Raw genomic sequence first — 23,190 nt, forward strand, 5'->3', positions numbered from 1 at the left:
GTAAAAACATAGATAATCCCAAGGTAAAAGCATAGATAATCCCAAGGTAAAAACATAGATAATCCCAAGATAAAAACATAAACACAAAAAGAAAAATGTGATGGGGCAAGGTGGCTGAGTGTTACAGCACTTGGCTTCCAAACTGAGGAATCCTGGGTTTGAATCTCGGTGAAGGCGGGGATTTTATATTTCAGAATCATTAGGGCACTCCACACAACTCTAATGGGGACTGGACATTAGTTGGGGAGAGTAAAGCCATTGGTCATTGTGCTGGCCACATGACACACTCATTAACAATAGGCCATTAAAAAAGATGACCATTACATCTTTTGTCCTTTAGATCTGACGGGGGTTTTTTACTTTACTTTAAAAAGAAAAATGTCCAGAGATATTGTTGTAAATCCCAAAGTTCATTGAAAAGTTTTAGATACTAGAAAATGTACATTACTTTTCAGAACTGACGGCACGTTTTCTCATAGCCATGATTGTTTGACGTAGTCTGTTGCAATCTTCTTCAAGGGATTGCATGGAGCCCTTGGTGATCTGATGTAAAGCTCTCTCTGTATTGAGTTGGGACTCTGTCTCCAGGAGTTGTTTCCTCAATTTGTACACCAACTCATCCTCCTCTCTGCCCCCATGGTCCATGCTTCTGGAAGTCTCAAAGTGAAACTGTAACTGGTGAGAGAGTTCGGACATGACTCGATTCATTTCCTGCCTGAAAATGTCCATGAAAAAAAAAGTTTTTAAACTTAATTTAACAAAAGAGTATTTTTAGTAGTCAAATTAAAGAAGAAAAAAAAAAGACTCCGCCATTACCACATGCTCTTTCCAGAACCATCCTCCTCGGCTTTCTTAGACAAAAAGTTTCTGAGCTTCTTGACTTCATTTTCTTGTTCTTCAAACCTGAAAGAGTTGAATTTGAGTAATCATTGTTAATATTAATAGCTAATTAGAAGTACAGAGTATTTACAGTTTTAATTTCAAAAACCATGAGTAGGTTGACCTACTCATGGCAGGAAAAAAAGCTGAATGTCTTCCACCTCCGATGCCTAAGGCGGATCTTTAAAATAAGGTGGCAAGATAAGATAACCAATGAGGAAGTGCTACAAAGAGCAGGATGCCAGGACATCCGCTCTGTTATCAGCAGCAGACACCTTGGCTGGCTTGGCCACGTTCGTAGAATGCCCTGGTCGTCCACTTTTACGTTATACGGATGTATGCAAACGCGACATGAAGCTCTTCAAAATCGACACTGGCAACTGGGAAGAGGTGGCACTGGGCAGATCCACATGGAGAGAGAGCATAAAGGAAGGATCACGGATTGCAGATGTCATACACTACAGAAGCAGAAAGAAGGGTGAAAATGCAACGGCGCCTGGTGATTATATGTGCCCAAACCTGCGACCGCAGCTGTGCGTCAAGGATTGGCCTCTTTAGTCACACAAGAAGTTGCAAAGGGAGAAGATCGTCTCCCGAGACGTAAAATTCCACAGAATTAAAAAAAAAAACACATTTTGTTATGCAATACTTTAATATCTTAATGTATCACAGTCATACAATGTTACTTACTATAATGCAATTAGGAAGCAAATATATAGTTAGTGATTGAAAGGTCCTCATGTTGTTGGTGCTGTTAGCCATAAGGAACAATAACTCACCTATAGCCTAACTTTGTTTGCATTTCCTCCCCTAGTCTTAACTTGATTTCATACTCTCTAACTCTTTGTTCCAACTCCAAAACTGTTTCTTGAAGCTAGTTCATTAGAACAGAAAACACAATCTACATAAACATTATAATTTATGAAAAATATATACATGTTTAAAATTTCAAAATTATGTTTTACTATTTCCAAAAAATAATATTTTTTTTAGAGAGCTATGACTTGCATGGCACTATTCTGTGTCAGTCTGACCTTTAAACTCTCTTTGTTTTTGAGGGTCAAGGTCTCTCTGACTTGCTCCAGTTCCACAGACAGGACATGAGCTTGTTGCTGGACCTTGATTTGGTCTTTACTTTCTGTTTCTCTGGGGATCACAACGACAGGTCAATGGTTAAGGACACATTATAGAACAGCGGTTCTCAACCTTTTTTGCTCGGCGACCCCTTATTATAATCCCCCACTCTGCCGCGACCCCCACCTACACAGCAATGGAAGAATAGAAAATAACAATCCATATTTTCGATGGTCTTAGGCGACCCATGGCAAATCGTCAATCGACCCCCCAAGGGGGTCTCGATCCACAGGATGAGAACCCCTGTTCTAGAAGGAAATTGTTTTCCTCAAATTCAATATGAGTCAGGGCTTGAGAGATGCAAGTCCTCTCTTTTAAAAGCCCTGGGTACAGACCCTGATGTTTGCATGTACTGCTTGTATATTTTCATACCACTCAAGAGCAAGTGGCTTCCTCGACAAGTCAAACTGGAATTCTGCAAGTGTGGAATGATCAAGAAATGAAAAAAAGATTTGGTTTCCTCTTTCTCCTCGCAGCAAAGTTGGCCTGAACTTTACAAAATATGAGCTGATGGCATCAATGGGAAATAAACGTTTTTAAATTCAGTATTTTTCCACTTTTTTAAAAACTGCCTAGTCACTCACAAACAAGGAACTGGAAGTCGAACACTTAGTGAGGTTGTGACAGAGCATTGCATGAGGTTTGCAGAACATGTTCTACGTCAAAATAAATTACGCACACCAAGAATTGCGATAACATGGAAGCCAATACGAGGAAAGCGCAAACAGGGACGTCCTGGTATTACTTGGCAACACACCTTTATGGAGACAGCTTGCCGCCCAATGCGCCGAACGGCGCGGGAGGGGCTAAGTCTAAGTAAGTAAGTCACTCTCCTTCTCCCCTCATGGTACTATGTACCATTCCCAAGTGAAATCATGACTACCTACTTTACAATGTGATTCAAAACATCTTGAGCTTCCTATTGCTAAATAGTGCCTACAAGGTTTTAAGCAGCCCAAACTACAATGGTGCATACAAAGCTCTGAAAGTAGAAGAATCTGCTTACTTCCCCCTTATTACTGTAGAAATAATAGAAAAACTTACGCTTGACTCCTCAGCTGCTGAAGTTTAGCCGTACTTTGCTGTTTATGGCTGTCCAGCAGACGTTGATGTCTTAACAATTCTGACTGTAAGAAAAAGAAATTAAATTGTGTGTCAATCGCTCTCCACAAATGAAATCTATAAATGTGATCAAGTCTATATGAGATCATTTCATTCATGAGAGTGAATTTTAGTTCAAATTTAAATTTCTTAACTATGAGAGGAGGCATTGTGGCCTAGTGATAAACTGCATGGCTGTGGAAATGAGAATCTTGAGCTGAAAACCCTTTAAGGGTTAGAGCTTTGGTTTGGGATTTACTGGCATCCTTGAGTTCACCTGAACTTCACTTTGAAATGTAATGATTGTCTCATAGGTGAACTTGACTTTCCCTCCGCCCCACCCCCATGACCATTTCATCTCCAAGAAAAATGTATCTTGAAAATACATAGATTTAATAAGGAACCATACAAAAGATTTTTTCTGTTCACTTGTTCTTATGAACTCTTGCCATGAACTCAATATCATGTCAACATCATTTGCAATTTGATTTCAGCTGATTAAAAAAGATTGTAACACTGATTTTAAAAACAAAATCACTTCTAAAACAGATCATTGTCCTATGAGCTATTGTTACATTTTTTTGTATTGCTATTTGTATAGCACATCATTCATGTTGTAAAATGTCTTACATGTTTTGTATGTTCCTTCAGAGTTGAAGATAATTTACTTCCTAGTCTCAACCTCCTGCAGGACAACTGGGATGGGAGCAGGCAGGATTTGAACCCAGGACCATTGGTAATTCCAAACTACAGCCCAGCGCACAAAATGCATGACCAGGCAGCCATCCACTTATGCTATGGCATACTCAGTCTTCTCTGATCCAATCTGTTCAGAGGACATGTGGAGGGAGAGGGTTCCGTATCTTGGAGAAAATTTCCATGCTGTCATTGCGTTGCACAGAAAAACACAACTCAGCTGAAGTTTAATCCAAATTTAACATTTCTTGCCTCATAGGGATTTGAGCTCTAAGTCTCTTGATGGGCAGCAAAGCAGTTATCCTACTCAACCATACTGGAGTAATCATTAACTGAACTTCTGTGTTACCCGTGCTTGTAATCATGCTAATATTTGTAATACTGTTTGTATTATCGTAGTCTGTGGATCATGATCAGTCTGTACTGTGTTACTGTGTGTGTCAGTCATGTTTAATTGGAATAAAGCCTTGTTCCTAAGGTTATGAGTTGATTTAGTATATTACACATACACTCCACACAGATTTCATGACATATGCAATGCAGCATTCAACCAATATTAATCAAAGTGACAAAATATTTCAAGATGTAAAACAACAAATAGGAATAAAAAGTCATGAGGGATGTCGGCTAATATCAATCAAAGTTTACCGAAAGAAATTCAATTTTTTCTTCGCCCAATCGAACAGCTTTCTGGCTAATGTTCAAAGCCGATTCCTTATCTTTTATCTGATTGGTCAAACTCATAATCCTTTCTTTGAATGATGTGCATTCTGATTGAGTTGAATGTAATGAATTTTCAAGGCTGAGCTACAGAATGAAAACAAAAATGAGTTGGTTAATACCAGGCAAGTAAAAAACAATTTCAACCACAATTCTATCAGTCAACATAACTAGCACAGGATTTTTTTTCTTTTCCCGTCTATGATATCATTCAAAAGGTTTTATCTATTTTATCTATCAATGAATGTTTAACTGATATCCATTATCCACACAAGAACAGTAGGTAACAGTCCAAAAACACATTTCTTATTCATTATACTAGGACTAATTTGTACAAGTGCTCCTTCTTCTGTAGTGCCAGTGCAGCATAGAATATGGGTAGCCTGAATCCGCCAGGAAAAGCAATGAAATAAATAAATGATAACTTCTATAGAGCGCTGCTTTCATGCGTATAGCATGCTCTGAGCGCTATGGTCCAATCTTAAGTGTGGACCACTGGTGGAGGGGGGAGGGGTTATCTAGGACAGTTCTGTGCTGCCTTTAGCGCTTTGTAATCACAACTCTGCACAAGTTGGGTGTCGAACCTCGAGTCCCCTTCATAAGTAGCCAAGTTCAAGCATACTTAGTCTCTTGACCACACTTCCCAATGACTTAAGAGTTTAAATCTCAAACATGCATGAATAATTGACTAGATGGATACATGAAGGATATAATTATCCTCTCTATCGAAGGAATGTCTGTAATCTATAAAATAAGGCGTTAATAAAATTCTCTTTATATATCGTAGCTATAGTCTACAACATTCTTTTTTTTTTGCTGTGGACACATATTTAAATAAAAAGATGACACTAAATAGAATTTGTGTATTACTTTGATCAAAGATATTTAAAATTCATTTCTTATTCAGTGCAAAATGTTTACAATATCAAAATCTTTTTTTTTTTCATTCTTGCAAAAGAAGGAACTAGGTCAAAAGTCATCTTTATCTTTTTAATCCTTTTTTACATTTTCAAGCCAATTTAATTCTTGCACAAATATTTGTTAAAGAGTCAAGTGAGATTGTTATAGCCAGACTTACCTGGCAAGTGAACTGAACAATAATGAGAAAAAATCCTAGCTTAATACAACAGTTGTTCACAGAACCTTTTTCATTCACCTTTTTCTGCTTCATTTCTTCTAGACTTTCTTTCAAATGGAGAATCTTATCTTCGAAATGTTTCTGAGATGCCATATTTTCTTTTAGTTTCAGGTTCAGTTCAACCAAGATTTTCTCTTTGCTTTGAAGTTGCTCAGAAATCTGGTCACTTTTGGCTGTCAGTCTTGACACTTCCTCTGCTGAGTTTCTTGCACTTTCTTCCACCTTAAAACAGAGACATTCATTTAGAGAGTTCAAATAAAAAGAAAGTTGTTCAAAAATAAATCAATAAAATCATTTTAAAAATGTATTAATCAGACAGAGTGAAAAGCACCGTGATCTATTTCTGTGGATCATGGTAAAAATAGGGTGTCATATGGCCAAACAACAACCAGCCACTTTTACTTTTCCCTATGTCAGGTACCCATTAGAGTCAGGTACCCATTAGAGCTAAATGGACTAAAAAATCCAGTCAAAATACCCAGTCCTCACCAAGATTTGAAACCAAGACCACTTGATCCAGAAGCCAAGGGCTTAACTACTCAACATGCCCCCAAGACATTCATCTTCTTGCGATTCTCTGAGTCTATCAGATAAGAGTAATCTGACCTCTGACTGTTGTGTATTTATGTTCTTGTTGTGTGTTGTGAACTGATCTGTTCTTATGTGTCAAAATGTCTTGGTGTCCAGGTCAGCTTGTGTGTGTGTGTGTTCTGTGTTATCGTGAACTGTTGTGTCATTCTTGTTCAATAAAGCCTAGGATCAAGACATGTCTTCTTGTAGCGTTTCATTAGGTTACTACACTGACCTTGTTCAATGATTCCTTCCAAGTTTTGCGTTCATACTCATGATGGGCTCTCATCCCTTCCATGGTGTGCTTCATATCTATGGCCTGGGTCTCTTTCATCTCTGAGCTGCTTCGTAGCTGATCCTGGAGGTCCAAAATGCTCACCACCTTTCTGGCCACTGTGTCCTGCAGCTGGGAGTTCTCTTCTCTTAAACTCATCACTTCTTTACGCAGGGAGTCCACCAGCATGTTGCTCTGGCCTGACCGCACCTCTTTCTCCTGAATGGACACTTCCAGTGACTTGTTGATCCTGTGGATAAAGATTAGTAATTAAAGCACAAAAGATTTTGATTGAAAAGAGCAGAAAAAAGATGAATTAATAGATATATATGGTTTGTTCATTGCGGTTCAATCATGAGCACTTTTGTCATCCAGGGGGCCGAGGGCGTTGCACTGGGGTTTTGTGCCTCCTCATGTGGCTGGTGAGACCTATGTGAGCCCGGAATGTTCGGCTGCACACTTTCAGAGAAGCTTTGAAGGTGTCCCTAAATAGATAGTATAAAATTATATCGCATTTTCTAGAAGTAAGCAATAAATGTGAAGAATTTGTTTTAAGATAACTAGGCTGTAGGATTATGTCACATTACAAGCAGTACCCTGTCTCTACTATATGTCAGTCAAAGAATTAATTGGGTTTGATGTAATTCTATGGTTGGTTCAAGTCTATGTCACTCTATGAATGTACTGGAAGGTCTCTAATGTTTAGTAATGAAGGTTTTGAGAACTAAAGTACTGAAGTTAAAAGTCTATCAATGATAAGACTTCAACTACCTTTGTATTTCTTCCAGTTCTTTAAACTTTTCCATATTTTTAGATATCTCTTCATTTTTTATCTGCAGTTGCTGCTTTAAAAGTTCATTTTCCTGTCTGTGGGGAAATGCAAAAATATAAAAACTGGAACAAGAAACATAACAAAATGATATACAAACAAAATAAATAACCATATATATTTCTTTTTTTTTGACAATCCTGTAATGCTATTTTAAAAAAGAAACACTAAAATCTCTAACCCAATGTTTGGTTTATAATGCATTTAATCAACATTAGCTATACTTTGAAAAGAGAATCTCTTTGAAATATTGACTTTACTGATAAGATGCTCAAAACTATACATTCAGATGATTTTTTTTTATTTCATGATATAAACTTTCAGAAATGGGAAATACTGCATTCCTCATTAATCTTCAGACTCGAAGACAAGCCTTATTATTATTATTATTATTATGATAAGCATGAAAGATTTATTTAGCATTTCATTATATATAAAAAAGAAAATAAAACTAGATAAAGGAGCTGAAGGTTCTCCATAACAAAGTAACACCACTTTGCCGTCATTATAAAAAAAAATAACCAGTGCATTACCAGATTAGATCATCTAGTGTTGAATAAATAAAATAATTTGTATATGAAATGAGTTGATTTATAACTGAGTTCATTCATGACTTACCTGAGTTGATTGATCTCTTTTTCAGAAGCAGCTCTAAGATCTAGAAACATTTCTTTCTGTCGTTGAGACTCCTCCTTCACTAGTGCTGACTCAGCTTCTATTTTTTTCTCTGTCTCTTTGTGAATATTTTCTTTTTCACCAAGTCGACGGCAAACATCTTGATAGTCTGCGAAACATTATCAACGAATCAATAGCAATATGTGAGTAAAAACTAAGGTTTTTCTAACTATCAGTCTTTTCCCTCAAATGTGTGTGACTGATACAAATATCACTCAGTCACCTTTAGTATGTATATGATACACATTTCAAATCATTCATCTTCAGTATGTCTCTGGTAAAATATCAGCCATATCAAACTGTGATAGGCCTGGATTTTGAAGTAGTATGATGTCTGACTTGGACAGACTACTCAAGTGATGTTGGGTTTCTTGTATGGTTTCTTAGATGTATTTAAAGTAACCTACTTATGAACAAGACCTACACATTAACAAGACATGAGAACTAAGTCCAGACCGTTAGATACTTGAATAAAGTTCAATGCAACAAGGCCACAGTTGAGTCTCTGTCCATAATAAGATGTTGTCACCTTGAAGTCCTAACACCAACTGACTAATAATAACATCAAAGTCTGTCAACTACGCTGCGTCTCTATATTAACTAGAACAGAGTGAACTTTTGTGCACATCATGTGAAAGTAACCAGGAAAATATGTGAATAGTTTTAATGGATTTTCATTATTTCATTTCTTGAATGGATAATATTCATTATCCATAAAAAATGTTTTTATTGGCCTCTGAAGGGAAAACAAAGGCAAAAGACAGAGAGGAATGGAGGAAGATTTAATAAAATACTCTGAAAGACACAAAGATAAAGGCACATTCCTCATCCCATATGCTAAGACAAATTTGTACAAATACTCCTTCTTCCCTAGTGCTATTAGAGCATGGAATGGGTTGCCTGAGCTAGCCAGGAAAACCAGTGACTTGGCTGAATTTAAGTCATTGGTTAATATGCATGACTAAATGCATGACGCGTAGGACGTAATCATCTTCTTTTTTGAAGTAATGTCTTAATTTATAAGATAAGACGATCGACAAATCTTGCATGGTGCCCCAATGGTCCAAAAGACTAAAGGATAGGTAAAGGCAAAGGAAGGGAAAAAGTCACTTTTTCTTAGCTGTCTGTCTGTCCATCATCTCAAAAACAGTAAATTGCTATTAAAAATATTACACTCTTGCCCTAACCATACTCCATAACGGTTATAAGTTGAATGTTATTGTTTTTTTTTAGTCTTTTAAAATTACACCTTTATGTTTTGGAAATTAAGCAAATTGTAATGTAGGCACATATATTTTAACCATTTTTAAAACAGTTTCTGTTATGCTAATCAAGCTTGTATTTTGAATACATAGAGTTGGTATAAAAAATCCTGTTGTTCCTATAATTTTGTCAACCTTGAATCAGATGCAAGGCTATTTATTGTCTTTCAAAAGGTTAGGCTTTTGTTTTTTAATGTCAATATTCTGAAAGCATTTTTTAATTAGGTTTTTAAATCTTAACCATTTTTTTTTTTAAAAGACAAAAGACACATTAAGATGCTAAAATACACAAATACATATTTCAGCCAGAGGGAATTAACATTTTCTTGTCAGTGTTGGTATCCGGGCATAGCATTTGAATTCACTGTGTATGAAAACAAAATGGGAAACATTTTAAATTATTTTACCTTTCATAAAGATTTCTTTTTCTGCTTTAGTTTGTTGAATGGTTTCTTTAGCCACTATAAGATGACTCCTCTGAACTTCCAGCTCACCTGTCAACTGTGCCACTTTGTCTGAAAGTTTTTTCTCATTTTCTTCATGAACTTTGATTTCTTCCTAAATGAAAAAAAAAAGTGTTTGACAAGTACAGACCATAAATCTGGCATCTTTTTTTTTTTTTTTCAGATTTGTGATTGCCATGATAGTTTGTCTATGAAGACTCAATACTACCCAACATTGGCATGAATCTTACTTGAGATAGTTTCACGCAGATGCAAATGTATAACACCTACTTGGGAAGCGTGAACTTGGCTTGGCTACCTATGAAGGGGGCTCGAGGTTCGACACCCAATTGAGCAGAGTAGTGTTTACTGAGTACCTAAAGGCAGCATGGAAAACCTACTCCCAGATACCCCCTCCCTAACTGGTCCACAAATGAGATTGGACCATAGCGCTCTGAGCATGCTATAAGCATGAAAGTAGCGCTATATAAAAGATATAATTTTTTTTTTTTTTTGCCTGGTCATGTGATATGCACAAGTGGTAATGTATATAAGCACTCCAATACCTATAAAAAGCTTCCTAGTGGGATGCGTCTCAAATAGCATCAGATATTAAGTCTGGTGGAACTGTTTTCACTGACAAAGAGGGGGCAAAGGCAGTAGGGTTAGGGCCTAAACCAGTAAACTTTGGACAGAAGGGGCTCATTTTTGTTGTATAGACTACAACTACTATGGGGAGTTTCCAAGGGCTAAACTGCCCCTTTGAGAAATGATGTGTGGTAGATTCTTTCATCTCTATCAAGTGCAAAGAACTAGTTTTGATATTACATCCCACTGGGAGACTTCTGTTTCCCTATTGCCTAAATATTTCCTCACTATTGCCTAAATATTTCCTCACTATTGCCTAAATATTTCCTCACTATTGCCTAAATATTTCCTCGTCACTATTGCCTAAATACAACCTCACTATTGAATAAATATTTCCTCACTATTGCCTAAATATTTCCTCACTATTGCCTAAATATTTCCTCACTATTGCCTAAATATTTCCACTAAACACCAGGGCTGGGAAATGGTCTAGGGTTTTTGGATAAAACAATCATTCCAATACGATGGCATACAACAAAGCAACTCAAACGTTATAAAAAAAACAACAACACTAACCTATGTAAAGCTGTTGCTTTAACCTCCTAGAAACCTTCCAGAAAATTAAATACAATGATCAGCATGAAAATTTTAAAGGAAAGACAACTTACTTTTAAAGTTTCCAGAACTTTTTTGTCAGAGTTAATATTAGCCATCAAGACATCTTGTTCCTGATTGGCTAGTTCAGCAGTGTGGGTCAAGGACAGGATTTCTTCTTTTTGTTTGTGACATTTGGCTTTCAGTTCATGAATCTGGAAATAAAATATTTTCCCTCCATAATCATCTATAGCTATAATCATCTATCTTGACATAATCTATAAATAATTATCATCTATACTTTACACTAAGGGGCATGGTATCAAAGTTGTAAAGCCCTTGGCTTTCTAACCAAGAGGTCCTGGGTCAAATCTCGATGAAGACTAGAATTTTGAATTTCAGTATTTTAAGGATGCCCTTGAGTCTGCCCAGGTGACAATGTCATTGAGTAACTAAGTTGTATTCATTAATTTGAGATGGATTATGTCCGTTTAAAAAGTAGTGAAAGAAACTTTTCTGTGAAATAATTTTTCAACCATTTTTTTTTATAGATTAATGAAAAAAAATTAAGCTATGATAATTACATTTATTTTTTTTCTTCTGACAATTCATTTAATATATATCAAATGGACTTTTGCTCTGTCAAGCTTCTAAGGTAAAAGAACTAAGAATCACTTGACCTATTTGAGACAGTAAAATCAAAGCAGACACTTACATTTGAATCTCTCTCTTGCACTTTATGTTCCAAGACAGAGATAACATTCTTCAGACTGGTCACTTCCTCTGTCAGGTGATCAATCCCAGCCTGCATCTCATCACGTAACTTCTCCATGTGGGTCAAGTTGAGACTCAGCTGTTGAATCTGCTTCTCATAGTCAACAAGAGTGCTCTCCCTCTGCTGAATAGTTGACAATGTGGAGTCTTGCTTCTGCTCAACCATTTCCATCTGCGGAAAGACAAGTCTGTAACTAGATGTGCAGAAACTGCTTTCATTTCATTTCAAATTTAATGCTGGCAAGTGTTAACTCTTTCTCTCCTAACCGACGATACCAATGTTGATCCCATCAGAATGTGGTAAATAATTACGGAGAGAAAGAGTTAAATTACTAAAAGATAAGAAATAGTAGGATGACAAGAAAAACACTTTTACTTTGGATCAAGATAACACTTTCAGAGATTGTTATCTATCAGGCAGATAATACAAACCTCTTCTATTTCTATGGCCAAGATTAAATGAAAGTGTTATGAAGCCAGCCCCATGTATGTATGTCAGGTACTCAATAGAGTTGGGTGGACTTGAGGGTGCCCAAATATCCTGAAGTTCAAAATCCCAGTCTTCACAAAGGATTTTAAAAAGACACATTTCTTATTTCATATGCTGGGATAAATTCCTACAAGTGCCCCATCTATCCAAGTGCCATTACAACATGAAATGGATTGCCTGAATCAGCCAGGAAAACCAATGACTTAGCTGCTGCAGACGGTTAGCAGAGTATAAGTCACTGATTAACAAGCATCAGACCACCTTGGTTTGGAAGTGCTTTACCCCCATGCCCCAATTAATTTGTATACAATGAAAAAAACAACTGTCCCAGACATAGCATCCAGACCAACTTTTCTTTTCCTTCCATTCACAATAGTCAAGCCCCTAGCCTATATAACTTTATTACCTGCTTGATAACTTCAATTACTTCTGCTTTTTGTTTGTCCGCCATGACACTTTTTTCTTCAACTTTGGTCTCTAAAGTGGCCAGTTTTTTTTGCAAACTCAGATGATCTTTTTGTAGCATTCGATTAATTTCTGTGGTTGCAGCATTTTCTTTCATCTGAATTTGGTTAGAAGAAAAGTGTAAATATTTTTTGTTATTTCAGAAAATTGTAAATAAATAAAGTGGCTTTGTACTATTCAGAAACTTTAAAAAAATATCCTGTTTATAGTGTCCTTACTGTCTGTTAAGATTTAGTTTGACCTCAACGTCTTCGGCCCCAAACCTTTTTCTGTTGCCACTCCAGTCTTACATCAGCTTTTACATGTTTTACAAATTTCGGACATTCCTTTAGAAATGGAGATTATTACATCCAGACCCATTCCTCTAGCAGACGGCAGGAGATGCCTGCAAGGAGGGTTTGAACCATGAGATGACAGTCCAAAGTGGATTCCACTTGACCAATAAGCAGCCATTCATTTTACATCAAAATATCACTGCAAGTAAAATACTACAAATATTAATTTATCAAAGTGCACTCACCTTCATAACAAGTTCTTTGGTTATTCTGCTCACATCCTGATGACATTGGTTGACTTCCTGTTGTAAAATATCACAGTGCTTTGACATAGTTATCTTCTCCTGCTCCTGACGTCTGCAACAATAATTTTAAATAGAATTGTATAAACTAAGATAAAGCATAGACATATGTTAATGGATTAAAAAATATTAACAGTTACTATGAAATATTTATTTCAAGTTTTTAAAATATTTGTTTAGCTTTTAATAATATTTCTCTAAATCAGAAGAGAAAAAAGAAAAAAAAAATGACCTAATTTTTTCCACAATGACTTCATTTTCCTTTTCTCTGGCTAATTCATTCAACTGTAAAGTCTGAAGTTTGTTGAGCAGGACCTGTGAAATAGAGATAGAAATCAAAAGGTTATAATCCAATATTTTTTAAGCAGTTAATTGCTTTTTTGAGGTCACTAAGGCTCGGAAGCTCATCTAGGCATTCCAGTACTGGAAGATCTGGTAGAGAAGCCAGAGCGACAATGTCTACTGTATTCTGTGTGGCATAGACTTCGAGGTAGTGTTCTGTCCATCGTTCTAGCTGCTTGGTTTGATCTGTAATTTTTTCTCCTGATTTGGATAGAAGGGGGGCAGGCTTAGACACTGTTGGACCCAGGGCCGCTTTAATGACATCAAATAGAGCTTTGCTATTTCCTGAGTGGAGACTGTCTTGGATTCTGTTGCAGGTATCCCTCCAAAAGTTGTTAGCACATTTTCTAGCCATAGAGCAGGATGCCAGGACATCTGCTCTGTTATCAGCAGCAGACGCCTTGGCTGGCTTGGCCACGTTCGTAGAATGCCAGTAGGTCGACTTCCACAGGACATCCTGTATGGCGATCTAATAGAAGGCAGGAGAGCCGCTGGTCGCCCACTTTTACGTTATACAGATGTATGCTAACACGACATGAAGCTCTTCAAAATTGACACTAGCAGCTGGTAAGAGGTGGCACTGGACAGATCCACATGGAGAGAGAGCATAAAGGAAGGGTCACAGATTGCAGATGTCATACACAACAGAAGCAGAAAGAAGGGTGAAAATGCAACGGCGCCTGGTGATTATATATGCCCAACCTGCGATTGCAGCTGTGTATCAAGGATTGGCCTCTTTAGTCACACAAGAAGTTGCAAAGGGAAAAGATCTTCTCTCGAGACGTAAAATGCCACAGATAATCCAATACTATTAGTTACATGATAAAACATGTCATTTGTCACTAATAACATTGGAAGCTGTTTTGCTACACATTTATTCTCAAACTTGCACTTATCTCTGGCATACATTTTGATGTCACCAGATTTATGTCTAGAGTTACAAGTTTGAAATAACAAAGCAATATCACCAACACACTTTGCTAGGTGTTTAGAACCTGAGTTAATCAATGTTGAAATTTGAAACAAATAAAACAACAGGGGATTGATTGACTCAATTTGTTCACTATATCTGATGTTTGATATAACCACTCAATTTGTTCACTATATCTGATGTTTGATATAACCACTCAATTTGTTCACTATATCTGATGTTTGATATAACCACTCAATTTGTTCACTATATCTGATGTTTGATATAACCACTCAATTTGTTCACTATATCTGATGTTTGATATAACCACTCAATTTGTTCACTATATCTGATGTTTGATATAACCACTCAATTTGTTCACTATATCTGATGTTTGATATAACCACTCAATTTGTTCACTATATCTGATGTTTGATATAACCACTCAATTTGTTCACTATATCTGATGTTTGATATAACCACTCAATTTGTTCACTATATCTGATGTTTGATATAACCACTCAATTTGTTCACTATATCTGATGTTTGATATAACCACTCAATTTGTTCACTATATCTGATGTTTGATATAACCACTCAATTTGTTCACTATATCTGATGTTTGATATAACCACTCAATTTGTTCACTATATCTGATGTTTGATATAACCACTCAATTTGTTCACTATATCTGATGTTTGATATAACCACTCAATTTGTTCACTATATCTGATGTTTGATATAACCACTCAATTTGTTCACTATATCTGATGTTTGATATAACCACTCAATTTGTTCACTATATCTGATGTTTGATATAACCACTCAATTTGTTCACTATATCTGATGTTTGATATAACCACTCAATTTGTTCACTATATCTGATGTTTGATATAACCACTCAATTTGTTCACTATATCTGATGTTTGATATAACCACTCAATTTGTTCACTATATCTGATGTTTGATATAACCACTCAATTTGTTCACTATATCTGATGTTTGATATAACCACTCAATTTGTTCACTATATCTGATGTTTGATATAACCACTCAATTTGTTCACTATATCTGATGTTTGATATAACCACTCAATTTGTTCACTATATCTGATGTTTGATATAACCACTCAATTTGTTCACTATATCTGATGTTTGATATAACCACTCAATTTGTTCACTATATCTGATGTTTGATATAACCACTCAATTTGTTCACTATATCTGATGTTTGATATAACCACTCAATTTGTTCACTATATCTGATGTTTGATATAACCACTCAATTTGTTCACTATATCTGATGTTTGATATAACCACTCAATTTGTTCACTATATCTGATGTTTGATATAACCACTCAATTTGTTCACTATATCTGATGTTTGATATAACCACTCAATTTGTTCACTATATCTGATGTTTGATATAACCACTCAATTTGTTCACTATATCTGATGTTTGATATAACCACTCAATTTGTTCACTATATCTGATGTTTGATATAACCACTCAATTTGTTCACTATATCTGATGTTTGATATAACCACTCAATTTGTTCACTATATCTGATGTTTGATATAACCACTCAATTTGTTCACTATATCTGATGTTTGATATAACCACTCAATTTGTTCACTATATCTGATGTTTGATATAACCACTCAATTTGTTCACTATATCTGATGTTTGATATAACCACTCAATTTGTTCACTATATCTGATGTTTGATATAACCACTCAATTTGTTCACTATATCTGATGTTTGATATAACCACTCAATTTGTTCACTATATCTGATGTTTGATATAACCACTCAATTTGTTCACTATATCTGATGTTTGATATAACCACTCAATTTGTTCACTATATCTGATGTTTGATATAACCACTCAATTTGTTCACTATATCTGATGTTTGATATAACCACTCAATTTGTTCACTATATCTGATGTTTGATATAACCACTCAATTTGTTCACTATATCTGATGTTTGATATAACCACTCAATTTGTTCACTATATCTGATGTTTGATATAACCACTCAATTTGTTCACTATATCTGATGTTTGATATAACCACTCAATTTGTTCACTATATCTGATGTTTGATATAACCACTCAATTTGTTCACTATATCTGATGTTTGATATAACCACTCAATTTGTTCACTATATCTGATGTTTGATATAACCACTCAATTTGTTCACTATATCTGATGTTTGATATAACCACAACTAGATAAAACTATTAATTTCAATAGAGTCCCTCTATATGGTTCCTTCTGGCTTGGAAGACAATGTATGCACCCAGATGATTCACTGGTTTTGATTTAATCTTGAGACGGGGCAGAATCTGGTGTGACTAATCAAGCCAATTCTGAAGCAGCAGAGTTTGCCACAGTTTGTGCATGTATATATGCATCTGTTTTATGGTTAGCTGATAGGGCAGCTTTCTTTTTTTTTTTTTCTCTTGACTAAGACAGCTTAGTTTCTTTTGCTCTCGGCGCAGTTCGTACCAACACGTAGTCTGTCTCCATGTGTCCAATCTTGAATCTCCTCCCACATACTTACATTGATTCCTGAGTTTCTCATGTCTCGCTTACAGACATGTCAAGTCAACACAGGATAATACTGGGTTCAATTTATTGGTTGACTATAAACATTTATAATTTTCAAAAAGAATTATTAATGTAAAATCTATCACAAAACAAAATGCAACAGAGTGGGACCAACCTTCTGGTCAACTTCCACCATATTTTCCTCATTCCCAGGCTCAAAATGACTTATCTGACCTCCAATTTTTTCCACTACTTCTTGCAAAGAACTCTCCAGCTGGTTCAGACTGGTTTGACCAACATCCAGTTCTGTTTTAACAAGATTGTTCTCTTCTTCTAAAATCTGGAACATAAAATCAACAAGTACAACATACAAGATCAACAAGTACAACATACAAGATCAACAGGATACAACATACAAGATCAACAAGTACAACAGACAAGATCAACAAGTACAACATACAAGATCAACAAGTACAACATACAAGATCAACAAGTACAACATACAAGATCAAAAGGATACAACATACAAGATCAACAGGATACAATATTGATACAACATATCAACAAATACAGGACGCAATATTGACAACTAAAACATATCAACAAATACAACAGAAAAATTAACAAAAAAAACACACAAGATTAACCAATCCAATAATGATAGAAACTTAAATCATTTTTATAAAGATCATTAATTGAAACATGGTTTGAGCCTAAAATAAAATAAATTCAGACAAAATGATCAGGGTCACAGAAAAAGGTTACATAGATTCATGCAGCCAGTAAATAGTGACATGTAGTTTGTCCAGAATAAAATCACCTGAATTTTTCTTTCCAGCAAACCTTTTTCATTGACCAGCTGGACATTACTGGACATCACTGTGGACAGCTCTAGCCTGAGTTTGTTCACTTCCTGTGTAAGCTCAGTACATTCTAGTTTACTTGTGTTAGCAGACGTCACAGCTTGCTGTTAACACATTAAAGAGTTACATTTTTTTCAAAAGGAAGAAAAAAACAACAAATATTATTATTGCAATTGCTCTTATCAAATAATGAAAATATCTATTAATCTTGATTTTTAAATTTCAGCCATTCCTTCTAAAAATATATTATATCCCAGCCGAAAGCTCTTGGAAGGAATGGTTGAAAATCACGTCCATTCTGCTGATAATTTAAAATACATATCAAATAACCAAGCAGCCATAATAATCAGAAGCTATAATGAGATGTGTTGCTAAATAGCATAAACCACTTAGCAACCTAACTATGAGTGCCTGAAGACAATATGGAAGCCTTCTCCCATTGAGAGATGTTTGAAAAAAAAGCAATCATAATAATAATATAAATAGTAACAACCTTTTAAGTTAAGTAATTTAAACAGGTAAACCTAAAGAAAAAATCAGCTGATATTCTGTTGCGGGCACTCTAAGGAAATTGGGGTTATGGTAAAAAGTTTTCAATACATTTTTTAAGTTGTTTTTTTTAATAAGTTTTTAGTGTGGGTAAATGTGAATAAAAAACAAATATGATGGAATAGTGAAAATCTTTTCAAGTATTACCTGGGTTTATAAAAGCTTGATAAACTTTGGGTTAAAACATTCAAATGCTCAAATACCACTTTTTTTTTTTTTCAAAGGCTTGTATTAAAATAAAATCAATGCATTTTGCTATTAAAGGCATCCTTACCAAAACCTGGGTTTTTAATTCTTGTAATTCATTGTGTCTCAAGTTTTCCTTAGCAGCTGAACTCAATTTATGACCTTCACCTTTCACTTGACCTTTACCCTGTGCTGCAGCAATCTGTTCTTCTAAAGCCAATACTTTATCTTGAGACTGTTGCAGTTTTAATGTTAGAATTTCCACCTGAAACACAGAGGAAGTATTGGGCAATAAATGGGATCTTCAAACATCATGCAAAGTTCCCCTTTCTGACCTTGCGATCTACAGGGCAGATGATATACAGTCAACGAGGGTGTCACGTGGCCTGCACAACAACCAACTGCCTTTCCTTTCCCCAACTAAATGTCAGGTACCCATTAGAGCTGGGTGGGCTCAGAGTTGCCCAAAAATCCCGAAATTAAAAATCCCAGTCTTCACCAGGATTCAAACCTGGGACCCTGGCTCGGAAGTCAAGCGCTTTACCGATCAGCTACCGTGCCTCCAGACATCATGTGAGACCATCATATTACTGGCCTTCATGTGAGGAGATTACAGTAACACAGACTTCAATCATTAGGTGAGGTTAATGAACTAATATAGTACTACAGAATTAAATCATTTAAGATAATAATTAACTAAATCACAGGACTGTACACTGGACACAGCACAAGTCAGCTGATCTTACTGGACAAGGGACACTATCATTGGACATTTTTTCAGTTTTCTCTATTTTGTTTTTAGTCCTGGAACCTACCTCCCCTTCTTTGCTGGTCAGTCCTTGGGTCAAAGTCTGTAACATGCTTTTGACCATTTCTAGCTGCTCTAACTGGTCAGTTTCTCTCAAGCTGATCTGATCCAACATCTGGCAGCGTTGGTCAAGCTGAGATCTGAGCTGGTCCATCTGGTGGTAACAAGAAACTAATGACTATCAGCATATCAAAGCAATTCACAGCATAAATGCATTAGATCTAGCCTTTAGTTTTTGTCTCTGGTAAAGTTCCATTCAGACATGCACACTCATTGGTAGAGGGAAAAAAATCTTTTTTATTAGATGCAACAGAGAAATTACTGTAAATTTTTTATTGATGTAGATTTTTTTTTTTCAATTATTAAAAAAGAGTTATTAACATAGCACATTTTTATAACACTAATGAGATTTTAAAATTATTTATGAATATAGATACTTATTCATCAGGTCTGATTAATAACGCTGCCAACTTTCACTGACAATTCCATTCAATAAATATGGCAGCTCTACAATTTGGGAATCATGGTCGAGAGGCCAAGTGCGCTTGAACTTGGCTTGGCTTGGCTATCTAGAAGGGGGCTTGAGGTTCAACACCTGACTCGGGCAGAGTTGTGTTTACTGAGCGCCTAATGGCAGCACGGAAAACCAACTCCTAGATACCCCCTCCCCCCACTGGTCCACATATGAGATTGGACCAAAAGCGCTCTGAGCATGCTATAAGCATGAAAGTAGCGCTATATAAAAGCTATAATAATAATAATTTACTCCTTTATCTTAACCAAAAAAAAATTAAAAAGCAAACTATAACATCAGTTCAAGACATTGGCCACACTTTGGATATAAGTGCCATAAGATAACAAAAATCTAATTCACAGATGTGTGAAAGATGGAAGTAATACTCAGAAAAGGTACGCATCAGAAATGTTTAATTTAATGCAACTCCAACAAGAACTCTTTCAGGCATTGTGCCTCATGAGAGCTAGAGCATAGCAATGGAAAATAAGGTTAAATAATGTGCTGTTTGTTATGTGGGCAGCTCTGGTTTGCATGAGAGCTGCTTGACTCCTACTGTGATACCATACAAACATTTCTAGCATTTACCTGAGACACTATGTCTTGATGGGTTTGACGTTGATGCCCTAACTCATTCCGCACCTGACTCAAGTTGATCTCTGCTTCAGTCAACTGAGACGTCAGCTGAAGTATTTGTACAGTTTTCTTTTCGATCTCCTCTTCAAAAGAGTTCACATCACCATTCTGTCATGCACAAAGTCAATTTGTTAAATGAATTAAGTGTAGCTGTGACTATTACCTGGTTAATTTAACTCTTTCTCTCCGTATTATTTTCCACGCTCCGACTGAATTATTCATTTTGCTCATATGTATTTCACTACCCTGTTATGATTAAACTTTAATAACTTTAGTTTGTTTGTTATCAGAAAATGTTAAATTTGGTATAAAACTAAAGGAGAATACACAGCTTTTTTTTTTAGATAATACAAATGGATTAAAATCAACTATGGAATCGTCAATTAGGAGAGAAAGAGTTAGGTGTAGCTGTGTCTATTACCTGGTTGATTTAAAACTTTGTGTACATTATTTAAAAACTGTTTTCTTTTCTAACCTGAGTTTTCCCTGCTTCCAGTTGCCTGTACTCAGCTTGGAGTGATCTCAGCTGACCTTTCACCTCACTTAACTCAAGTTCCAGTTTTTGCCTCTCTGCTAGTGTTACACTCTGGCGATCATTCAAACACCGAATTTCTTCCTTGTATCCTGCCACCTGTTAGGAAAGTAGTGCAATATGGTTTCAAACTTAATGCATACGTTCTGTTTGTTGTATGGTCAGCTAACTTTGATTTGTAGGTAACATCAGGTATCAGCGCTAGATCAAAATCAATACTAGCAGTCTCCACAAGGATTTAAACTCAAGATCCTTGGTTTCAATAGTCAACTGCGTACACATGACCAAATTCTAAATTATTTGGTAATGAGAATATAGACCATCTAGTGTTTGCAGGAACTTATGTCTAAACCCTTGGCATACACAGTGATCTAAATTGGACTCTACCAAAGCTAGTCCTTTAGATCCTTGATGCAGGGCATTAAAACAATGTTTTCTCAAAAAAATTAATTCTTTTAAAAATAAATAATTTTCTTTTCACTTCTAGACCTACATATTTATAAACTAACGAAATTCTTAAACAGCATTCTATTTTGAAAACAAATTTTTGACTTTATAAGAAGGATTTAGTAATTTTGTGATCTGACACTGCAAGCACTTTATGAAATATGTCATTTAATAGTCAGATGTGATCTTAGTTAAATAATTATGAAGACAAGATTGTCAGTAAATCAAAAAAAAAAAAGTAACCTTTAAAGTCAACATACCTCTACTCAGAAGAGATAATTGTGTTTTAAAAGAAGTGATGTCATGTATAGTGTAGATAAAAGAAGTGAAGTGATGTCATGGTTGTAAGATGTGACAGGCAGTAGGAATATGAAATAAAAAACCTTTGCAGTATGAAAGTTTACCAAAAAAAGGTTAATAAAAGTCATGGATAAATTCACTCAGTTCTGGATCTATTATCTATAGAGGAAGTGGTTACTATTATATTTAGATTTATAGCTCCAATCTAGATATGACAATATACATCACTAATCTATGGCATTATTCTAAGCATGATTGACAGCACTAGTCTAGACATACTGATCTATAGCACTAGTCTTGGCATGTTGATCTACAACACTAACCTAGACAAGTTGATCTACATACTAATCTAGACCTGTTGATGTATGGCATTACTCTATACATGATTTACAGCATTAGTCTAGACATGTTGATGCATATGGCATTACTCTATACATGATTTACAGCATTAGTCTAGACCTGTTGATGTATGGCATTATTCTATACATGATTTACAGCATTAGTCTAGACCTGTTGATGTATGGCATTAGTCTAGACCTGTTGATGTATGGCATTACTCTATACATGATTTACAGCATTAGTCTAGACCTGTTGATGTATGGCATTAGTCTAGACCTGTTGATGTATGGCATTACTCTATACATGATTTACAGCATTAATCTAGACATGTTGATGTATGGCATTACTCTATACATGATTTACAGCATTAGTCTAGACATGTTGATGTATGGCATTACTCTATACATGATTTACAGCATTAGTCTAGACCTGTTGATGTATGGCATTAGTCTAGACCTGTTGATGTATGGCATTACTCTATACATGATTTACAGCATTAGTCTAGACCTGTTGATGTATGGCATTAGTCTAGACCTGTTGATGTATGGCATTACTCTATACATGATTTACAGCATTAATCTAGACATGTTGATGTATGGCATTACTCTATACATGATTTACAGCATTAATCTAGACATGTTGATGTATGGCATTACTCTATACATGATTTACAGCATTAATCTAGACATGTTGATGTATGGCATTACTCTATACATGATTTACAGCATTAGTCTAGACATGTTGATGTATGGCATTACTCTATACATGATTTACAGCATTAGTCTAGACCTGTTGATGTATGGCATTAGTCTAGACCTGTTGATGTATGGCATTACTCTATACATGATTTACAGCATTAGTCTAGACCTGTTGATGTATGGCATTAGTCTAGACCTGTTGATGTATGGCATTACTCTATACATGATTTACAGCATTAGTCTAGACCTGTTGATGTATGGCATTAGTCTAGACCTGTTGATGTATGGCATTACTCTATAC

At 35.6% G+C, this 23,190-nt stretch overlaps 1 protein-coding gene across 2 annotated transcripts in view; it reads right to left on the reverse strand.

Annotated features, from left to right (window-relative positions):
* Positions 1-23,190, reverse strand: part of LOC106050704 (putative leucine-rich repeat-containing protein DDB_G0290503) — a 37,784-nt gene that overhangs the window by 4,040 nt on the left and 10,554 nt on the right. For both annotated transcript variants that reach the window (XM_056041590.1, XM_056041521.1), the window contains 22 exons: positions 21,049-21,204; positions 20,526-20,681; positions 19,431-19,577; positions 18,704-18,880; positions 17,838-17,984; positions 17,193-17,357; positions 13,442-13,524; positions 13,153-13,264; positions 12,574-12,729; positions 11,619-11,849; positions 10,978-11,118; positions 9,686-9,836; positions 7,960-8,125; positions 7,284-7,379; positions 6,474-6,762; positions 5,687-5,890; positions 4,459-4,617; positions 3,058-3,140; positions 1,914-2,025; positions 1,659-1,753; positions 817-903; positions 449-715 (listed from right to left, as the gene is read on the reverse strand). In XM_056041590.1, coding sequence (XP_055897565.1) covers positions 449-715; positions 817-903; positions 1,659-1,753; positions 1,914-2,025; positions 3,058-3,140; positions 4,459-4,617; positions 5,687-5,890; positions 6,474-6,762; positions 7,284-7,379; positions 7,960-8,125; positions 9,686-9,836; positions 10,978-11,118; positions 11,619-11,849; positions 12,574-12,729; positions 13,153-13,264; positions 13,442-13,524; positions 17,193-17,357; positions 17,838-17,984; positions 18,704-18,880; positions 19,431-19,577; positions 20,526-20,681; positions 21,049-21,204 — 3,380 coding nt within the window. The remainder of the gene's footprint in view (positions 1-448; positions 716-816; positions 904-1,658; positions 1,754-1,913; positions 2,026-3,057; positions 3,141-4,458; positions 4,618-5,686; positions 5,891-6,473; positions 6,763-7,283; positions 7,380-7,959; positions 8,126-9,685; positions 9,837-10,977; positions 11,119-11,618; positions 11,850-12,573; positions 12,730-13,152; positions 13,265-13,441; positions 13,525-17,192; positions 17,358-17,837; positions 17,985-18,703; positions 18,881-19,430; positions 19,578-20,525; positions 20,682-21,048; positions 21,205-23,190) is intronic.

This window comes from Biomphalaria glabrata, chromosome 1, assembly GCF_947242115.1.
Source record: "Biomphalaria glabrata chromosome 1, xgBioGlab47.1, whole genome shotgun sequence".
Classification (NCBI taxonomy): Eukaryota; Metazoa; Mollusca; class Gastropoda; family Planorbidae; genus Biomphalaria; species Biomphalaria glabrata.